Source organism: Abramis brama (genome assembly GCF_963993115.1).
Source record: "Abramis brama genome assembly, chromosome: 25".
Taxonomy (NCBI): Eukaryota; Metazoa; Chordata; class Actinopteri; order Cypriniformes; family Leuciscidae; genus Abramis; species Abramis brama.
Window position 1 is genome coordinate 22108672 of NC_139987.1, and position 22707 is coordinate 22131378.

Genomic DNA, 22707 nt, shown 5'->3' on the forward strand with positions numbered 1-22707 from the left:
AATCAACAATATAAATCTATGTCAGAGATTAGACTCTAAATGAGTTTTGTGATTCAGGTCAAGTGATGATTATGTCAAAACATAACCAACAACATCTGATCACTTTTTCTCTTTGTTCATCTGCCAGTTATAACGTGTAAGAGTGTCCTTACACCAGCCAAACAAAATTTTAAGTGAAAAATGTAAGGGTCAAGAGCTCAACTAAAACAAACACTATTCTCCATAATGGTGACTTAAAAATAGTGATTTTCTCCTTCAGTGATTCTGCTTGTTAACATCAGGTGTCTTCAATAATGCTCAATCATCACTCAATTCATCACTTAATTATCTCATTAACTTTTTATCACTGGAGTTTTTGCTTTGTACGTTTTAGGAGAACATTCTGGGAACCAAAATAAAACTACCCGCTGAAAACATTATTAGAACTTCATGGTAATGTTCTCAGAACGTTTTTAGAACAAAACATTTCTAGCTGGGATGTTCGTGTAGTGGACCTGTGTGGACCAATTGGGCTTTAAATCGAATCCATGGACGCCTCTCTCCACAAAATAAACAAAATATTGCATACTTTCTGCAACATTTTCCTATGATATTGCACAAGGAGATATTGCAATAACGATAGTGATTCAATATATTGTGGACCATGAATAGGAAAACACCAAAACACCCAAACAATGTCCTAAATATGGGCAAACACAGGCATTATTGAAGTAATGAAGTAATGACAACAGCAGCAGTTCATGGAATTTGAGAGGTTCTAATCATATAATCGTTTTAAAATGTATATACTGTACAGTGGTGGCCAAAATCATTAGAACGGTTAGATTTTTTAATGTTTTAAAAGAAGACTTCCGGTCTCCAAGGCTCCAAGGATTTATTTGATTCAAAATACAGCAAATACAGTAATATTGTGAAATATTTTTACAATTTAAAAGAACTGTTCTCTATTTGATTACATTTTTAAACGTAATTTATTCCTGTGATCAAAGCTGCATTTTCAGCATCATTACTCCAGTCTTCAGTGTCACATGATCCTTCAGAAATCATTCTAATATGATGATTTGATGCTCAATAAACACTCATATATATATATATATTTTTTTTTTCCGATTTATCCAAAGCAACTTACAGTGCACTTACAGGGACAATCCCTCTGGAGCCCCTGGAGTAAAGTGCCTTCACTGCCTTGCTCACGGACACACTGTGTAATTTATTATTATTATCAATGTTGAAAACAGTTGTGTAATTTTTTTTTAGGATTATAATAATAATAAATGTTTCTGGACTCTGAATTTGTTTAGTTTCACATTACACAAAGTAAGAGAATGGTTTTGTGGGGCTTACAACTTATTTTCAATACAATTTCAATTTTGCTTACCTTTTTCAAGAGAAACTGGGGAGGCTTCTGAAGGTTCTTCTGGGGAGTGGGGTCTTTTCCCCAGGTTCTGGGATAGCTGTGGTTGTACTGAGGGTGCTAAAAGGGACACTGACTGTCCAATTGGGGACTTCGGTGGTTCAATAAGTGCTGCTGGGGGTCCCATTAGAGCTGTTGGGGGATTAAGCAGGGCCACTGTTTCCTGTTGATCTGGTGTGACCATTGGTGGTCCTGCTGGGGGTTCAACTGGGGCTGCTGATGAAGGTTCATTAAGTTGTTCTGCAGCAACTTGTGTGGTCCAGCCTACATTGTAGAAGTACAGAATTATTAAACATTGATCAACCTTTTTCACAAATTTACGTCATTTTATAGAACAAACATCTAATCGATTAATTTAAGGGAAAAAAAACGACAGTAGAAATAATCGTTGGTTGCAGCCGTAGTAGCAAAAAGAGATGTGTATAGACCTAACAAGTGCTGTTCTACCAAACTACTTCTACCAAGCAGTATTGATTTAATAGGTGAATGTTCTTAAGACATGTGATGGATGTTTGAGTTAGTCTGGTGGTTGACCAATTGTGCCATTTTTTTCTACTGGAATTTTGTAATTAAAATTATAGCATGGCTAATTACCTTGTCTTCCAATTCAATGTCATAGTTCTTTATAAACAAACAAATAATAAAATATAGGCTATCGTGAAGTTACTCTGCTAGGACCAGTTTTAATTGTAAGCGAAAACCATCAATGATAATCTGAATGATCTATTAGTCAAGAGAAGGCAACCACAGCCTTACCTGTGACAGCATCAAATACAGGACATTTAAAAAAATAAAATAACAGAATATTCTTACCTTGAATAACAATATCATACAGGCCCTTAATTCTTTCGAGGCATGTATGTGATGTCACATTCAGCTGACAGCGGGGTGCCAAAACCTCAGACACCCAAGCATTCGGCTTTTTTCCAGGCTTAGACAAAAGTAAAACCCCCCTTAAACCCAGTGCCTGCAATTTTTCAAGCTAAAAATACAAAGACACATACATACAAAGTAACATGTATTATTTGAAAATATATATAGCAACATTTGGAAAATAACCTGCGTAACCTGTATAAAAACAATGAAAGCAATCGCATACCAACAACACAGCTTCATCCTGGATATGAGAGGTGGTCCGATTTTTTTTCTGCATATCCACCCAGCTCTCCCTCTTCTGATCAAATTTTTTTAGTTTTTTTTTTAGCCTCAGCTTATGTGGCTGTTCTTCCTTGCATGTGTTGCAAGTTTTGCAGGCCACATTCATTTCTGTATGGCAAACCATACAATTTCTCCTTGTTGACCCTTGGCCTGGCATTTCTATCATAGATAAAGAGAGAGAGTGACAAAGACACAAAAAGATTTTGAGAAGTACTTCTTTCAAACAAACAAAGCAGGACGAGATTTAAATAATAAAAAAATCAATACTTACTTGAAGACACCAGGCTTCTGGAAGAGAGGAAGACAATGTGACAATGTTATTAATGACAGCTTGTTATAGGACTGCATAAAATATGAGAAAGAGATAGTGAGATTGCACACCACAGAACAGAAAGTACACTGGATACTGCAAAATTTGGTATTGATCCGATACCAAGTAAATAAAGGGTTCAATAACGCTGATACCAATACTTTTTACTTTTAAAAGCATGCACTTTGGGTTGATATATGAGGTGAATACATTTTCATGACCTCTAAAATAATTTGTGATTTGAGCACTCACTGCACCTGTAATTAGTCGTGTGTATGGTTACCGTAGTAAAACCATTGTTAATTTTTTTAAAGGGCTGCCAGTGTTGTTGTACCCCAATAGGTAAAACTTTTGCAAATTAAAAACTACATTTTTAAAAATGTTTTGGACAGTGAGAGAGAGAGTAATGTGAAAGAAAAATAAAGAATAGAGTAACAATACTTACTTGAAGACAGTGAAGCTTTAGGAGAAAGAAATTGAGAGAGAGAGAGAGAGAGAGAGAGAGAGAGAGAGAGAGAGAGAGTGAGTGAGTGAGTGAGTGAATTAGAAATAGAGAGAGTGTGTGAGAGAGAGAGGTAGTAAGAGGAGTATTAGGAGTGGCTCTTAAAAGAGCCGTTGGTTTTCTTATAAAGAGATACAGGTGGCGGTAACAGGGAAGGATGGTGGGTAAAAACAGGAGCTGTTGGACAAAGGGGAACAAAAACATAGTTAATTCTCTTGCAGCAAGGCTTCATGGATTTGTCATATTATAGACGCAGAACTGTAACAAAATAAAGAAGATAACTGTGATTCTGTTATTGCACAATGCATATTTAGCATGTAAACTGCATTCATGAACAGAAGCAGTGTGTCGTGATATATGAGATGGTGAATGCATCATTAATATGCTAATTATGAATACATTTTCACGACCTCTAAAATAATTTGTGATTTGTGCTCTTGATGCACCTGTAATTAGTCGTGTGTGTATGGTTACCGTAGTAAAACGTACTCGGTTACTAACGTAACCTCGGTTCTCTCTAGAAGAGGGAACGAGTACTGCGTTCGTAGAACGCTGCGGGAAAAGTCTCTTTTCACGAAATACTGAAGCAAAATTATCCTTAATTTTCATATTTGTAAAACGCATTGCGGCAGTGCACAGCCATGGCGAGACAGCTCGCTCACTCATTGGCTGTTCTGCGGCAACTGCATGAGCCTATCGAGCGAGGGCTGATGCAACATCAGACCAATGAGAGTGCTTCGCGCGCTCCTCGTCACATCCCGCCGAAACGGGTGTGGCCATCCCCTATAAAAGGAGCTCGAGTAGGCTGATTCAACTGGTTTTCATCGCCGAAGCGAACCAGAGCGAACCGCGCGCACGGCAGGGAACGCAGTACTCGTTCCCTCTTCTAGAGAGAACCGAGGTTACGTTAGTAACCGAGTACGTTCTCTTACGAGAGTTCTCTCGTACTGCGTTCGTAGAACGCTGCGGGAACCACTTGTAAGACGCCGTGCGTGCTGGGATGAGAAAACACCGACCACTGGAAGCTAGTCCAGGTATACAGTGCATAATCACCCGGTAGACTTCGGAGAGTCTGGAGGGGGGGGGGGGGGGACAACCACCCTCAGATAGCTGCGTCCTAAGACGCGATATAACATCACATAGGCAGGGGGAGGCCTGGCTAATGTGGGAAATGTGGGTCTTACGTAATTTCGCCCAAATGGATGCGCCCTTAAGCGCGATACAGCGTCACATAGGCAGGGAGAGCCTGGCTGATGTGGGAAATGTGGGACTTACACACTTTCGCCCAAATAGGTGCGTTCTAGACGCGATATAACATCACATAGGCAGGAGGGAGCCTGGCTAATGTGGGAAAAACATGGGTCTTACACAATTCTGCCCAGAAAACTTCGGCGGCGCTGTGCGTCTACGATATCAGTGCCGTGTTTAGACAGCTGACTCGAATACACCGAAAATACTTGGCTTGCAAGTGCGGTGAAGTCTTCGGTGGCGCTGTGCGCCTGCGAAATCAGTGTCCTGGTTAGACAGCTGATTCGGCTAAACCGAAAACAACCTGGCCTGCAGGGCGGGAACTTCTAGGTTGTAGAACCTTATGAATGTAGACGGCGAGGCCCAGCCCGCCGCCGTACATATTTCCTGTAAGGAAATCCCGCTAGACCAGGCCCACGATGAGGCAACGCCTCTCGTGGAATGCGCTCTAATGCCCAAGGGGCACTGAAGGCCCTTGGTGGTATAAGCCATTGTTATGGCGTCAACCACCCACCTGGACAGGCTCTGTTTCGAAACAGCCGTTCCCTTGGAACGTCCACTGAACGAGACAAAGAGCTGCTCCGTCTGTCTGAAGGCAGCGGAGCGGGACACATAAGCTCTTAAAGCCCTAACGGGGCAAAGACAGCTCGAGTCCCCTTCCTCGTTTGATCCCGGCAGGGCAGACAGGGAAATAACCTGAGCCCTAAACGGAGTGTTGAGGGATTTCGGCACGTAGCCGTGCCTAGGTTTGAGTATGACTTTGGAGTCATTGGGCCCAAACTCCAAGCACGTTGGACTCACAGAGAGCGCGTGCAGATCGCCTATGCGCTTCACCGAAGCGAGGGCCATCAAAAACACCGTTTTGAAAGACAGATGTTTGAGGCTGACAGATTGGATAGGCTCAAAGGGGGGACCTTTCATGGCTGCCAAGACCGTAGAAAGGTCCCACACCGGGACTGAGGGAGGTCTGGGGGGATTCAGCCTCCTAGCTCCCCTGAGGAAGCGGATGACTAAATCGTTCCTTCCCAGTGACTGGCCTGGCGTTGCTGTCGAGCACGCTGCGATAGCCGCCACATAGACTTTGAGCGTGGAAGGGGATCTGCCCTTGTCCAACAGCTCTTGTAGGAAGGAGAGAACCTCCGTCACCTCACAATCGAGGGGTGACAGGCCCCGAGCTGTACACCAGCTGGAGAAAACCGACCACTTCGAGGCATAAAGCCGCCTGGTGGAAGGCGCTCTAGCCTGAGTGATGGTGTTCAGCACTCCATCCGTGAGACTAACGGGTAACCGTTGAGCGTCCACGCATGAAGGGACCACAGCTCTGGGTGTGGGTGCCAAATCGAGCCCCTGGCCTGCGAGAGGAGATCTCTCCTCAATGGCACTGGCCATGGAGCGGAGTCTGCTAACTGCATCAGGACTGGAAACCAGGCTTGGTTGTCCCAGAACGGTGCTATAAGCAGTACTGGGCATTTCACTTCCCTGACTCGCTCCAGCACCTGAGGTAGGAGGGAGACTGGGGGAAACGCGTATAGCGGGCAGTGCGGCCACTTGTGGGACAGTGCGCTGTCGTTCTTCGAAAAGAACACGGGGCAATGAGCGTTTTCTGGGGACGCGAATAGGTCCACCTCCGCCCTGCCGAATCTCTGCCACAACAGCCGGACTGTTTGTGGGTGTAGAGACCATTCGCCCGTGGGAACGTTGTTCCTGGACAGCCTGTCTGGACCCAGGTTGAGTGTCCCGGGCACATGCACCGCTCTCAGCGAGCGCAGGTTGCGCTGAGCCCATATTAGGAGGCGCTCGGCCAGCCTGAAAAGGGAACTGGATCCGAGACCGCCCTGGCGATTTATGTAGGACACCACGGCCGTGTTGTCCGAGCGGACTACGACGTGTTGGTCCTTGATGTGGGGACAAAAGCGCGTCAGCGCGTTGTGAACTGCTAGCATTTCCAGGCAGTTGATATGCTGGAGCTTTTCTCGTTCTGACCAAAGGCCAAAGAACGGCCTGCCCTCGAGCAGCGCTCCCCATCCCGAGGTGGATGCGTCCGTAGACACCACTTTCACTCTCGAGGAAGTCCCCAGGCTTACACCTGAACGGTACCAATCGCCCGCCGCCCATGGTCTCAGGGCTGCTGCGCAGTCTTGATCGACTTTGAGGCGCAATCGGCTGAGTGCCCACGCTCCGCGTGGCACTCGCGCTTTCAACCAGAACTGCAGAGGGCGCATGCGAAGCAGGCCCAGCTGGAGAACTGATGATGCTGAGGCCATGAGGCCCAGCATCCTCTGAAACCGTTTGAGCGGGATAATCGCACCGCAGCGGAAGGACCTCGCTGCGTGCTGTATGCGCAGCGCGCGCTGTTGCGACAGCTGCGCCGTCATAGAACGAGAGTCCAGAACGATGCCCAGAAACGATATAGTTTGGCTGGGGTTCAGGGAGCTCTTCGTCCAATTGATCATGATACCAAGATTCTCGAGGTGATCGAGTAACATGGTTCTGTGCTCCACGAGCTGAGATCGTGATTGAGCTATGATCAGCCAGTCGTCCAAATAGTTCAGCACTCGCATGCCCCTGAGTCTGAGGGGAGCGAGCGCTGCGTCCATGCACTTCGTAAATGTACGGGGTGCCAGGGACAAGCCGAATGGCAGGACTGTATACTGGTATGCCCGACCCTCGAAGGCGAATCTCAAGAATCGCCTGTGGCGTGACGCTATCTGTATTTGAAAATACGCGTCCTTTAGATCTATCGACATAAACCAGTCTTCTCGGCGAATGTGCGCGAGGATTTTGCTGGTCGTGAGCATTTTGAAACTGCGTTTCACTAAAGCTCTGTTTAGTCGTCTTAGATCTAGTATGGGTCTGATACCACCGTCCTTTTTGGGGACTAGGAAGTATCTGCTGTATAGCCCCCCTTCGCTTTGAGCTTGGGATACATGTTGTATCGCCCCTTTGCTCAACAGTTTTGATATTTCGGCGCGAAGTAGGTGTGCTACTTCTGAATTCACCGTAGTTTCGACGCGCGCTGTGAAGCGTGGAGGGCGTCGACAAAACTGTAGCGAGAAGCCTCTCTTTATAATGTCTAGCACCCAGTCCGAAACCCCTGGAAGCGCGGCCCATGCGTCTGCATGGCCGGCTAGGGGTTGGATGCGAAGCGCGCTCTGTTCGCTGTGCGACGGCGGCGCTTCGGGGTGCGCTAGCATAGGCGTTACGCCTGAGACATTTGAGGCGGGGAGCGCGCGTAATACAGCGGGCAAAACGCTCATCCTCGACCGCGCTACAGTGTTTATCTGAGCGGGGGAGGTCTGAGAAGGTCTCATGCAGCCTACAAGTGAACGTGGGCGGGGACCGGGCACGTTTACTGCTTTGGCCGCGCTGTCTGCTTGAACAGAGCGGGCGCGCACAGGTCCCGTTTTTACAGGGAGCCTGTGGCTTGCCAGACATAGTGTTTGTGGGCACTGGGAAGTGGGCACTTTGACTATGTTTGGGGCGCGATCGAACTGCGTCGATCTTATGAGTACGGGCCCTGTGTGCAGGGCTGTGCTTGTGTGTAGAGATGGGCACAGAGAAGTGGGCATCAACACTACATTTATAGCACCATCGGCCATGGCCGGGACACCAGAAAATACACTCTTTTCGGGATTTATCTGGGTAGCCGTAAAAACGGCTTTTGTGTGCAGGCAAGCGGGCAGCTGTGCGGGCTTGTGCTCTGCTGAGAACGCTGAAGCAGTCGCAATTCCTGGGACTGAGACAGCGGTGCGCTTTGGTGAGGGCCCGGTCGCAACGGGGCTTACACACCTGCGCTTTCCTAGGCGTGCTAGGATTTCTTTGGGGCTTCCGGCTTCAACACAACCCTTGGTCGCGGCCCGCGGTGAGTGGGGCGGCGGCTAGTAGAGCGAGAGCGAGGGCGTGAGCTGCGCTGCTGTCGCTGTGAGGGGGCGGCCGAAGGCGGGGGCTGAGGCTGTGAGCTCCGAGGGGCCTGTTTCTCACGGCCCGCTGCAGAACTGGGGCGCTTCGGCAGGAAGTGCTTGAACGCCTGTGACGCTTTTTGGGCTTCGGAAAATCTCTCCACGAGCTCGGAGAGAGAAGATCCAAAAAGGCCAGCGGAGGATAGCGGGGCGTCGAGGAACGCGTTGCGCTCTGCATCAGCCATCTCCGTGAGCGTCAGCCACAAATGCCTCTCGGCTACGGTAGCGGAAGCCATACAGCGTCCCATGGCTTGTGCTGCAGCCTTGGTAGCGCGGAGGGAAAGATCCGACGCGCTTCTCAGGTCCGCGATGCAGATAGCTTCAGGTCCTATCTCGTCCAGTTTGCGGAGGAGATCGCCTTGGAAAACCTGAAGCGTGGCCATGGTGTGGAGAGCCGATGCCGCCTGCCCAGCGGCGGAGAAGATCCGCGCGAGCATCGACGACGTCATGCGGCAGGCTTTTGACGGCAGCGCAGGCTTAGTCCGCCGTCCAGCAGAGGGCGGGCAAAGGTGGGCTGCTATCGCCTGTTCCACCGGCGGCAGAGTGAGGTAGCCTCGGTCCTGAGCATTATCCAGGGAGGAAAATGCTGGGGATACAGACGAACGTGTTCGTGCAGAAAAGGGAGCGTTCCAGGCCTTCGCCACTTCTTCATGAAGCTCAGGAAGAAACGGAGCGGGCTTAGACACAGGAGAAGTGCGCTCACCAGGGAGGAAGCTACCATCAAGCCGGGTGCGCGAGGGGAGTTCCGGTGCAGACCACTCGAGGCCGAGGCTCGCCGCGGCCAACGCGAGTACTCGCATGAGCTCCCTCTCGATGCTAGCTCTAGCCGACGGCTTTCGGGCAGGAGGCGTGAGATCCGCAGAGCTCGCCCAGTCTTCACTGCCTGAAGCTAGCAGAGAGCAGGAATCCTTTTCGACCGACTCGACTTCAGAAACAACTTCCTCAGATGAAGCGGCGGCAGACTGCGGGCGCTGAGCATCAGGAAGTGCTTCGGGGGAAGCCGGTGAAGCTGGCGGGCGAGCCGGCGAGCTTTGTCGGGAAGAGGTGGGTTCCGGGGCCCGCTGCGAGCGGCGCTTCTTACGGCGCGGCACCGCGGCGGGGGGCGCAGGCTCGGAGAACTGTGCCAGGCGAGTCCGCAGAGTCACCATCGGCAAAAGCTCGCAGTGAGGGCAGCCGCCGTCAGCGAGCGCGAGCGCTGCGTGATCTTCGCCCAGACAGGAGACGCAAATAACATGGCGGTCTCCCTCGGTGAGCGGGGCTCGGCACGAGCCACAGGATGGCATCTTGAAAAAGACGCGGCTCTTTTAGGGGTGAGTGTTCGGGGAACACTGCACACACACACACAGAACAGAGCAGATAAAGGATATGAAGCGCCGGAAAGCGCAGCAGGTACGGCAGTAGAAGGCGGCGAAGGCCAGCGGCTTCAAGGGCTCGTCCCGCTGAAAAGCTTGCCTCGACGACGCTTGCTTCTCCGTGATCCAGCGATGCGTGAGCTTCGCTGAAGAGATGAAAATCAGTTGAATCAGCCTACTCGAGCTCCTTTTATAGGGGATGGCCACACCCGTTTCGGCGGGATGTGACGAGGAGCGCGCGAAGCACTCTCATTGGTCTGATGTTGCATCAGCCCTCGCTCGATAGGCTCATGCAGTTGCCGCAGAACAGCCAATGAGTGAGCGAGCTGTCTCGCCATGGCTGTGCACTGCCGCAATGCGTTTTACAAATATGAAAATTAAGGATAATTTTGCTTCAGTATTTCGTGAAAAGAGACTTTTCCCGCAGCGTTCTACGAACGCAGTACGAGAGAACTCTCGTAAGAGAACCATTGTTAATTTTTAAAGGACTGCCACTGTTGTACCCAATAGGTAAAATTTTGCACATTTTCTTCTGACAGATTTATTAACAACAATTACAGAACATAACACAATCCATTTGAACTTTAACGATCAATCAAAATAAATTTAATTGCACAAACTAGCATAATTATAGAAAATGTTACATGTTACTTTTCAAAAGTTTGGGGTCGGTAAGATGTTTAATGTTGAAAGAAGTCTAATCTGCTTACCAAGGCTGCATTTATTTGATAAAAAATACAGTAAATATTTGTAAAAACAAATATTGTAAAATATTATTGCAATTTAAAACAGGCGATCTGTTTTCCATTTGAATATGTTAAAATGTAATTTATTCCTGTGATCAAAGCTGAATTTTCAGCATCATAATTATTAGGACAGCATTTACATGAAATATATATATTTGTGTAACAATGTAAAAGCCTTTACTGTCACGTTTAATCAATTTAATGCATACTTTCTAAATAAAATAAATTCGTGCTAAATAAATAAAATTACTGGTTTTTAAAAAAACACCTTAGGATCGATATTTTGTATGTGTGGATAGATCCTTTAGATTAGAATAGATACAACATCAGTAACGTTTAGGCCTATCGATATTTCATTATCGAAATTCGCGCATATTATCATCATCATCATCATCAAGTTACTTCCCATCGACCATAACAACTTTTTATAATGTTAATATAACATAATATGCAGTCATTGCAGCTTTCTGTGATTAATTAATTAACGTTAGCCAATTAATATCAATTTCCATTAACGTTATTGACCACGGTAACGTTAACAGCACCATAGATTAAAAAGCCCCACAGTACACACACACACACACACACAAATATAACGTTAGGCTACAGCAACGTTAGTATTTCTTAAATTACAGAACCATAATAAAAATGTATGGCTTTGACCGACCTGACGCGGGAATTTTGGAGAATGCAATATATCGCTTCTCTCTTTGCTCCGTGGGGAGTTGTTGGCATTGAGGAAATCATCGCCCCCTACCGATACTCAACCGATACTCAACCTTCATTCATGCGTGTCATTTTCACGCCTAGAGGAGGCAAAGCGTGACATTGACACGCATCCGCTTGTGGACCAGCGTGTGTATTACACGCTTTAGCGTGATACCGGGTTGGACATACCTAGCAGTGAAACAAAACTTGAAGGTTATTGCTATTAAACTTGAAGGTAACCCAGCTAGCAGGGAACGTTCTCAGAACTTTCGCTAACATTCCCTACAAGTTTGGTTAATGTTCTAAAGAAAACATTTGAATGTAATGTTTACTGAACATTTTAAGGATGTTTTCTCATTTTAAAAAATGTTCCTATAACGTTATATGAAAACTAAGATATAACATTTTAACTGCAACATTCAAAAGATGTTTTGGGAATGTTTCTGAAATAACAAGTTGTACTATGATCTCAAAATATCATTGTCCCTATGTTTCATTATAACAAAAGAAGAACGTTCTCTCTGTCACGTTAGGAAAACGTTTTGAGGATATCATTGAGAGATGAGATGTTGAATGTTCTTTATAAAACGTTATTTTAATGTGACGAGTTAACAAAATTATAACATTTTATTTGCAACATTTTGAGAATATTTTGGGAATGTTGTTAAAGTTAAAGTTTGTACAATGATCTCAATATAACATTGTCCCAATGTTTCATAAAAACAAAAGAAGAACATTCTCTCTGTCACATTTGTAGAATATTTTGAGGATATCATTGAGAGATGAGATGTTGAATGTTCTTTATAAAACGTTCTTCTAATGTGACGAGTTAACACAATTAGAACATTTTACTTGCAACATTTTGAGCATATTTTGGGAATGTTGTTAAAGTTAAAGTTTGTACAATGATCTCAAAATAACATTGTCCCAATGTTTCATGATAACAAAAGAGGAACATTCTCTCTGTCACATTAGGAAAATGTTTTGAGGATATCATTGAGAGATGAGATGTTTATTGTTCTTTATAAAACGTTCTTTTAATGTGACGAGTTAACAAAATTATAACATTTTATTTGCAACATTTTGAGCATATTTTGGGAATGTTGTTTAAGTTAAAGTTTGTACAATGATCTCAAAATAACGTTGTCTTAATGTTTTGTCATAACAAAAGAAGAACGTTCTCTCTGTCACATTTGTAGAATGTTTTGAGGATATCATTGAGAGATGAGATGTTTATTGTTCTTTATAAAACGTTCTTCTAATGTGACGAGTTAACACAATTAGAACATTTTACTTGCAACATTTTGAGCATATTTTGGGAATGTTGCTAAAGTTAAAGTTTGTACAATGATCTCAAAATAACATTGTCCCAATGTTTCATGATAACAAAAGAAGAACATTCCACTTGCAACATTTTGAGCATATTCTGGGAATGTTGTTAAAGTTAAAGTTTGTACAATGATCTCAATATAACATTGTCCCAATGTTTCATAAAAACAAAAGAAGAACATTCTCTCTGTCACATTTGTAGAATATTTTGAGGATATCATTGAGAGATGATATGTTGAATGTTCTTTATAAAACGTTCTTCTAATGTGACGAGTTAACACAATTAGAACATTTTACCTGCAACATTTTGAGCATATTTTGGAAATGTTGTTAAAGTTAAAGTTTGTACAATGATCTCAATATAACATTGTCCCAATGTTTCATGATAACAAAAGAAGAACATTCCACTTGCAACATTTTGAGCATATTTTGGGAATGTTGCTAAAGTTAGAGTTTGTACAATGATCTCAATATAACATTGTCCCAATGTTTCATGATAACAAAAGAAGAACATTCTACTTGCAACATTTTGAGCATATTTTGGGAATGTTGTTAAAGTCAAAGTTTGTACAATGATCTCAATATAACATTGTCCCAATGTTTCATAAAAACAAAAGAGGAACATTCTCTCTGTCACATTAGGAAAATGTTTTGAGGATATCATTGAGAGATGAGAGGTTGAATGTTCTTTATAAAACGTTATTTTAATGTGACGAGTTAACACTATTAGAACATTTTACCTGCAACATTTTGAGCATATTTTGGGAATGTTGTTAAAGTTAAAGTTTGTACAATGATCTCAATATAACATTGTCCCAATGTTTCATGATAACAAAAGAAGAACATTCTACTTGCAACATTTTGAGCATATTTTGGGAATGTTGCTAAAGTTAGAGTTTGTACAATGATCTCAATATAACATTGTCCCAATGTTTCATAAAAACAAAAGAAGAACGTTCTCTCTGTCACGTTAGGAAAATGTTTTGAGGATATCATTGAGAGATGAGATGTTTATTGTTCTTTATAAAACGTTATTTTAATGTGACGAGTTAACAAAATTATAACATTTTATTTGCAACATTTTGAGCATATTTTGGGAATGTTGTTAAAGTTCAAGTTTGTACAATGATCTCAATATAACATTGTCCCAATGTTTCATAAAACCAAAAGAAGAACAATTCTCTCTGTCACATTAGGAAAATGTTTTGAGGATACCATTGAGAGATGAGATGTTTATTGTTCTTTATAAAACGTTCTTTTAATGTGACGAGTTAACAAAATTATAACATTTTATTTGCAACATTTTGAGCATATTTTGGGAATGTTGCTAAAGTTAAAGTTTGTACAATGATCTCAATATAACATTGTCCCAATGTTTCATGATAACAAAAGAAGAACATTCTACTTGCAACATTTTGAGCATATTTTGGGAATGTTGTTAAAGTTAAAGTTTGTACAATGATCTCAATATAACATTGTCCCAATGTTTTGTCATAACAAAAGAAGAACATTCTCTCTGTCACATTAGGAAAATGTTTTGAGGATATCATTGAGAGATGAGATGTTGAATGTTCTTTATAAAACGTTCTTGTAATGTTATGTGTTAACACAATTAGAACATTTTACTTGCAACATTTTGAGGATGTTTTGAGGATGTTGTTGAGATAACAGATTATATAATGTTCTCAGTAAAACATTGGCACAATGTTCCATAATAACAGAGGAGGAACATTATCAAATCAACGTTCGTAAAATGTTTTGAGGATATCACTGAGACCTGAGATGATGAGTGTTTTTAAAAAAAATTCTTGTAATGTGACGTGTTAACAAAACTAGAACATTTTAAATGTAACATTTAGCAATCAAACTACACAATTATTGTTAAATTGAGCTTGCTGGTCAGACAGCAGGCCAACAGGGTTCACGATGGAACATATGGTGCATTTAAGTCCTCCTGGGAAGTTTGTATTCATGAGGTTTTACAATTTTGTTTAATGTTTTAAATTAATGAAGCCACTGTAAACTTTATCATCACATATTATACTGTTATATATTAATGCTATCATATTTTGTGCAGGCATTAGCTTACTTCATTGTCACTGCTGAATACCTAAGTATAGTGGTATCCCACAATGTTTCCCACTGACACACCCCTAACTCTTCAAGATCGGGGTTAAAGAAAATCCTGAGCTTCCTACTCATATTCTCATCATTGTGGTGGCGTTCAACTTGTAAATACGATCTTTATGACATGACTTGAATGCACCAATAGCTCTAGCTTAATTAGGGACAATCCATACAAACACTCTTTGCTAAAATACATTACAGACTGTCACAGTAAGAAGTTATTCATCCTGTATCAACGCTAAAGGCCTAACCACTGCAGTCAACACCTTGGAGTCTATCCATGCTGTTAAATAAAAGTCTGTAGACAAGGGTTAGGGTTAGGGTTAACCTTAACCCTTAATTTCTAACCCAGACCCGGTTTCACAGAGTTTAGATTAAGCCAGGATTAGGCCTTAGTGCATTTAATTAGCTTTTAAAAATGTGCCTTAGAAAAAAGAAAAAGAAACATTACTGGTGTGCATCTTGAGACAAAATAATGGCACCGACATATTTTAAGATATGTCAGTGCAAGTTGCTTTCAGGTAAAACAGCTCAAACGTGCATTTTAGTCTGGGACTACAGGCTTAAACCTTGCCTGTGAAACCCGGGGTATATGTTGCAACTTGTATAGAATTATGCCAATGTTACCAAAGTGTTGTGTTGGACAGAGGATTTACCCTAAACCAACAGGTTGTGTAACAGTGCCACACAGGGTGAAAAGCAAGTTGACATTATTAGGCATAAGAGTGTTTCTAAAGGAAAGGTCAATATTTTGTTAAAGTGCAAAAGGATCATTATGGGTCACATGAATGTATCTCTAATGTTACCATGATACCAATCCATTAGTTTTTCATGTAGGTATACAGAATTGTATATGAATAGCCTATACATATGCAATGTTTGCTCTGTTTAATATATAATATGTTTGCTCTTTTAAACTGCTGTTTGGCAGAGCAGTGGTAAATATATGTTGTTATACATGGTATATATTATTTGTGTAATTTATTATTATTATTTATATGTTATTGTAAGTTTATTTATTTTTTATCATGCACTGCAATGAAGACACCATTTAACCAATTGATTAAATATAACAGCCAGCTTACAAATACAACTAAATAAATAGCCGTGCACATTTTTTTCATATTCTTTCTTTTAAAACATGTAATCTTTTCCTGTAATTGCAATGTTACCACATTATTGGCTGTCTCTTCGAGTTGTTTTGAGCATGATTGGTTATTCAGACTGTCATCCAGGAATCTGGCCAATGGCAGCTATGCGCGCCTTTTACTGGTCAAGTTTGAATATTCGTCTGTTAGAGTGTGTGTGTGTGTGTGTGTGTGTGTGTGTGTGTGTGTGCGCGCGCTGCTGCTGCTCGGGATCTTCAGTACTAGCCTCCTTCGGTTCTGTGGCTTTTACATTGTTTAAAACATGGATTATTTTGCATCGTACTGTTACATTTTTTTTATTTTGAGCGAGTTGCGGGATGTAAATGGACAACGAATTTTAACAACGTAGCCTACGTGTAACGGACATATTGCAATCTGCGGAAGGTAAATAACTTTATTTTATATAAAAATACATTCTGCTACATCAAAATATAGTGTGTTAAATTGAGAAGCTAATTTTAAATGCGACTAGAGCAATATCGATATTATGTCAATGTTTCAGGCTGCATGTGTAACGTTAGGCTAAATATTGTCAGCTAAGTTAGTTTTTGATAAAAATAAATAAAAATTAAACCTCAGCATAGTCTGAGCTTTACAATGAGTGAACTGAGAACATTGTGTCTTTATACAGAGAGGAACTCGACCCACACTATGAAAACTAGGCTTTTGAATGATCGCGGGATATCGGCCTAACGTTACCGTCAAAATGATGAGTCATCATCATAATATGTTTTTGAGCTGGTGAGTAAAAATTTGCAAGCTTTTTATGTCTCTTTTAGTAAGTAAATACAAATAGCTAATAATATTGCTGTATGTGTGTGTTTCCCATTATCCAGGAATTTTGGGAATAAATTATCCAGCCACATGATCTTCAGTTGCGGTGAGTATTGTCATAGTAAAATACACGTGAAATAGAGGCAGAACATGTAAACTCTGCTCAAAGGCACACTGGTCCAAACCCTCCAGTCAAAATTGTACCTGTCTTCTTGATATGAGTTTTTATGGGCCTAGCTGACCCAAACATAAATGTCCTTTCAAAATGAAATTATTTTCAAACCTGTATGACTTCTGTGAAACACAAGAATGTTGGGAATAAAACAACATTGGAACCCATTTTATGGAAACAAATGTTCCCAATGTTTCATGATAACAAAAGAAGAACATTCTACTTGCAACATTTTGAGCATATTTTGGGAATGTTGCTAAAGTTAAAGTTGTACAATGATCTCAATATAACATTGTCCCAATGTTTCATGATAACAAAAGAAGAACATTCTCTCTGTCACGTTAGGGAAATGTTTTGAGGATATCATTGAGAGATGAGATGTTGAATGTTCTTCATAAAACGTTCTTCTAATGTGACAAGTTAACACAATTAGAACATTTTACTTGCAACATTTTGAAAAAATAAAATAAAATAAACCTCAGCATAGGAGCTTTACAATGAGGGAACTGAGAACATTGTGTCTTTATACATAACATAAATGTCCTTTCAAAATGAAATTATTTTCAAACCTGTATGACTTACTTCTCTGAAACACAAGAATGTTGGGAATTAAACAACATTGGAACCCATTTTATGAAAAAAAAAAAAAAAAACAGTGAAGTCATTTCTCAAGATATCTTAATTAAGGTTATACAAAATAAATTCATACAGTTTTGGAACAACATGGAGTACCGGTAAATAACGATAGAGAGTCTATTTTTTGGATGAGCTGTTCTTTTTAGGACATGTTCCCAGGGTCCTTTGCTAAATTAACCATGGTTTTTATTATAGTAAAGTGTAGAAACAATATTTTTATGGTGGATTGATTACAATAATTTATTACCATTTAGTTAGTGTAGCAAAACCATGGTTAATGTTAGTAAGGGTTCTCCAGATTTATATAGCCTAACACTTAAGAAAAACATAAAAAATGGTCCTATGTCACCCAGATCAATAGTCTGTTAACACACATTAACACACTTTTTACATTTTCTTAAGATCAAGCATTGGACCAATGTTTACGGAGCAGAACAGGCACCAACAGAGAAACAAGTCCATCACTAGTAAGTATCCACTGCATTTTATAAAACCGTAGTCAATTTTAAACGCACAATGCACTCCAAAATAAAAATGATCTATTTTTTTCTCCCTCGTGCCAGATTTATATCTGTCCCAGATTTATATCTGACTTTCTTTCCACAGAGATTTTTAGAAAAATGATCATTAAAGAGAATCATATAAAGAGAAATGTGGGAGGAGCTTGAATTTATTGCCTAGCCCTGTTTGTTTGAACCGCGAGAGCCGTCAAAGCTTATGCTACTCCTATGTCATGCACCGACAAGAGCCTTTTATAGTCAACACGTCGGACGCAAGCAACTTGCAGTTTTGCCCCCACCAACAACGCATAGTATTGCATACAACGGTGCGTCGCGTATCAAAAACTGGGACGACACATTTTTCTACTCATAGACGCATATGGCGGCCGAAGTGTAGTGATGCGTAGCCTTGCAGGCGCATATGCGTATCGATGCGTTGACTAACTCTTTGGGCGTAATTTGACTTGCATATGGCTGTCTGCTGGAAGCTAGTTATTTAAGTCGATAAAATTATAAATATGGTAGGGCTGGGGGAATTAACACGTTAATCTTCGCGATTAATTTGAGATGCTTAACGAGTTTATAAAAAAAATGCAATTAACGCAGCACTTTTTTTGCCTCATTTTAATGACTTCCTGTTGCGGAAAAGGCTGCAAAATATGCCGTCCCGCCCCTCCGTGTTCGGCGATCAGGTTTTATTCTCGCGCAGCTTTCATGACCGGGTCTTTTCCGCTCCGCGCTCTCCATTCCGTGTGTGTGTGTCGGCGCACTGACACACACACACAACACTGAGCAAACATTGAGCTCTTTGCTCAATGTTCTGCTCCGTGTTTGCGCTGCGCGTTCTGCTCTGTCGTTAACGGCCCAAACGCTCCAATCATGTACCGATCACGCACTGGAAAAGCAAAGTCAAATAACGTGAAATTTCTCAGTAGTAGACTTCTGTGAAATAGCCCTACTGAGCTGGTATAGTCATGCTGACAACAATGGTAAAATTACCTGCTCTGATCACATGCTCTTGTAATAATAGCTTTGTAGGACTATGTTTTATTTTGATAATTAGAAAAAAAAAAATATAATAATAAATTGTTAAATTTATTATGTTGATTGATTATTGAAAATAATAATATATTGATATATTGATGTTTAATATTATTTTAATACAGGGCTATTTTCTGTTCCTTTTTTTCCTTTTTGTTGTTTAATTAGGTTATTCTAAGTTTAAATATTGATGATTACAAGCTTGGGGGAAATGCAATTAATTGCATTTAATTACAGCAAATTGTGTAAATAATCAGTTACTTTTTTTAATCGATTCCCAGCCCTAAAATATAAAATATGGATATGTTTCTTACACAAACGCATCACTTCGCTTCACCTTTCGCCTTTATTAACCTGCCAGAGCCGTGTGGAGTACTTTTATCATGGATGGATGCATTTTTATGGACTTGTCAAAAAAATCCCACAGGGAGCTACAGAATAAGAAATCTTTGAAGTCCACTTTTTTACTGTCTGTTTCCATCAGTAAAATTACAGTTTTTTTTTTTCTCTCAGAATTGTGAGGCAAGAACACACAATTGCAAGAAAATATCAGAATTGTGAGCTGTCTTTTTTACTCCCCTCAGAATTCACCCTTCGAGGGAGTTTGATTGACAGGTATTTTTTACATTTTTATTTTACCAAAAATATTTTTTTCTAAAAAAATTACACAAATTAAACGTTGAGACTTTGTTTCAACTTTCATATCAAAAGTAACCTGCTCTGTCTTGTCTCTGCGTTTAAACGTTTCAGCGTTTTTTCTGTGATCCGCAATGTATTTTTCATTGCGTGACAATATGATGTGTGGCGTGAGAGCGCCATGGCTTGTTGGACATAGCAACAGTAACTAAAGGGGGCGGGTCTTTGCAAATTGCATTAACCATGGCTGCCTGTTAATTATCACTGGACTACTTCGCTCTCGCATCTCCCAAAAGTAAATTTTTTTTTGTTTTCTTGATTCCATTTGAATGGTTTAATTAAATTGCTATAACCAATTATTTAAAATGTAATGATTTAAGCAAAACGTTCTTCAAAGGTTAAACCAAACTTTTATTTGACGGATTGCCGTGTAGACCTTTGAGTTTCTCTGTGTTTTATGATATGATGATAGTTTTTCTCAAATGAAGCTAAAATGCTGCTGAAGTGACTCTCAGAGCAGCTGTATTGATGAAGTGCATTAATGTTCTCATATAGAAACGACAGCAAAAAAAAAATAAGCCAGAATTGCTTTTTTTTCTCAGGTTTTACTAATTTATCCTGTGATTCTGACTTTCAAACGGCCAATTGCGAGTTTATATCTCGCACTTCTGAGAAAAAAAAGTTTGAATTGTGATTCGCAATTACCTTTTTTAAAAATTGTATTCCATGGCGGAAACAAGCTTTCATATGCACAGACAGTAGCTCACATTTAACATGCAGATTGTGCGCACACAGAAACCTACTGGAGCACAAAAAGTTAGTGTCAACACTGTCCTGTGATTTCTCAATAAGAAACAGAAGTTATAGCATATTTTTCTTTCTGCTTTTGAAGTAACTAAAACTTACAGCTTAGCTAATAGCAAAGAGACGATTCACAGGTATGATTAAATCACACTAGAAATTGTTCTATCTCAAATGCAGTACTACTTTATCTGTATCTGATTTAAAACAAGCAGAAATCTGTAAGAAATGTAACAATCCATAGACAATATAACTGATGAAAATGAGCTGTTACATCAGAGCAAAAGCATCGTGGGCAGTGCTGTGACATGCTGCAGCTGTGCTCAAGGCTACCTGAGTTCGAGGTTCACACTTCTCAAGCCAAGTTTGTAGTTTGTTAAAATAATTTAGCCTCTAGTTGTGTTATTAAAGGGATACTCCACTTTTTTTGGAAATAGGCTCATTTTACAACTCCCCCAGAGTTAAACAGTTGAGTTTTACCGTTTTCGAATCCATTCAGCCGAGTTTCTGATATTTGGAAGAATATCAGTAACCAGACAGTTTCTGGTCTCATTGACTTCCATAGTAGGAAAAAATATATACTATGGAAGTCAATGAGACCAGAAACTGTCTGGTTACTGACATTCTTCTAAATATCAGAAACTCGGCTGAATGGATTCGAAAAACGGTAAAACTCAACTGTTTAACTCTGGGGGAGTTATAAAATGAGCCTATTTCCAAAAAAAGTGGAGTATCCCTTTAACATGTATATAATGGATTAAGTATATGTTTTAAATTACAGAAACAAAATAGATACTCATAAGGTATCATATTTATACTTTTAAATAAACTAATCTAATTAATTTCTGATTAATAATTAGGCTGGCTAATTTTGAAAGTTTTCAAAGTCAATATTGCTTGTGATCTTAATATGTAATATGTATTTGTATTATTTTTGTTTACACTGTTGCATGATCTTCTTTTATAGGCTATGAGGAAAAACTCTACCATGCACACAGAGAATGGAGCTCAATTCTGCTAACTGGGATAGCAGCTGAAAAAGAAGAGAAGAACAGTAGAACACCTATTAATGCAGATGACTTTATTCTTTTTCTGCAAGAACCAAGACAACCAAAGACTGATGATGAGCGCTCTGAGCAAACAGCAGTCAAGACGTGTGATTGCACATTGGACTTTACTGAGTTCTTCATTTAATGTTGGGCATCTACTGTACGCAGAACTTCTAATAATTTATGTGAATGCCATTCATAAACCTGTTAGATTTTTGTTTTATTTTAGAGATTAATAAAATTGTATGTTTTAACAATGTTATAGCTAAGCATTTTTTATGTTTAAGAGAACATTTTGGGAACAAAAATAAAACTTCCCACTAAAAAATTTATAAGAATGTTAAGTAGTATTTTTAAGAGTATTTTTAGAGAATGTTATCCTAACTTTTAGAAGAACGTTCTAAGAATAAAAATAAAACTTCCTGCTAAAAACTTTATAAGAATAAAGGGATAATGTTCTAAAAATGTTATGATTAAACATTTATAGAAGGTCATCATCACAAAACATTTTTAGAGTGTTCTTAGAGAATGTTATCCTACCTTTTAGGAGAAATAATGTTCTAACAATATTATTATTAAACATTTTTATAATGTTGTAAAAAAAAATGTTATCTGAACTTTTAAAAGAACATTCTGGGAACAAAAATAAAAACACCCCCTGAAAACTTTCTAAGAACGTTAGAGAATAATGTTGTAAGAATGGTACACCTAAACATTTTAATAATGTTTTTAAATAATGTTATCCGAACATTTAAAAGAACATTCTGGGAACGAAAATAAAACTATCCGCTTACAACATTATAAGAACGTTAGAGAATAATGTTATAAGAATGTTATTACTAAACATTTTAATAATGTTTTTAGAAAATGTTCTCTAAACATTTAAAAAAACATTCTGGGAACAAAAATAAAACTACCCGCTGAAAACGTTCTATGAACATTAGAGAATAATGTTATAAGAACGTTATTACTAAACATTTTAATAATGTTTTTAAAAAAATGTTATCCGAACATTTATAAGAACATTCTGGGAACAAAAATAAAACTACACGCTAAAAACATTATAAGAACGTCAGAGAATAATGTTATAAAAATGT

General features: G+C 40.4%; 1 protein-coding gene and 1 long non-coding RNA gene across 5 annotated transcripts; one reads left to right on the plus strand and one right to left on the minus strand.

Moving 5' to 3' along the window:
- Positions 1–998: 998 nt before the first annotated feature.
- Positions 999–11570, minus strand: LOC311076951 (uncharacterized protein). Of its 3 annotated transcripts, XM_084105459.1 has the most exons (6): positions 11357–11570; positions 3328–3561; positions 2844–2860; positions 2514–2731; positions 2228–2396; positions 999–1678 (listed from the first exon to the last, which is right to left on the minus strand). In XM_084105459.1, the coding sequence occupies exons 4-6, from the start codon at positions 2727–2729 to the stop codon at positions 1365–1367; spliced, it is 699 nt and encodes a 232-aa protein (XP_083961585.1). In that variant the 5' UTR covers positions 2730–2731; positions 2844–2860; positions 3328–3561; positions 11357–11570; the 3' UTR covers positions 999–1364. The 3 variants fall into 3 exon arrangements, with proteins under 3 accessions (XP_083961585.1, XP_083961584.1, XP_083961583.1); XM_084105458.1 differs by lacking the exon at positions 11357–11570 and having other exon boundaries at positions 3328–3840; XM_084105457.1 differs by lacking the exons at positions 2844–2860; positions 3328–3561; positions 11357–11570 and having other exon boundaries at positions 2514–2820.
- A 98-nt stretch (positions 11571–11668) lies between these two features.
- LOC311076434 lies at positions 11669–21872 on the plus strand. 2 transcript variants are annotated; one of them, XR_014604668.1, is made up of 6 exons: positions 11669–16385; positions 16633–16742; positions 16838–16881; positions 17986–18050; positions 19638–19739; positions 21529–21872. It is a non-coding gene; the product is annotated as an uncharacterized lncRNA (long non-coding RNA). The 2 variants fall into 2 exon arrangements; XR_014604669.1 differs by lacking the exon at positions 19638–19739 and having other exon boundaries at positions 11681–16385.
- The last annotated feature ends 835 nt before the right edge of the window (positions 21873–22707 follow it).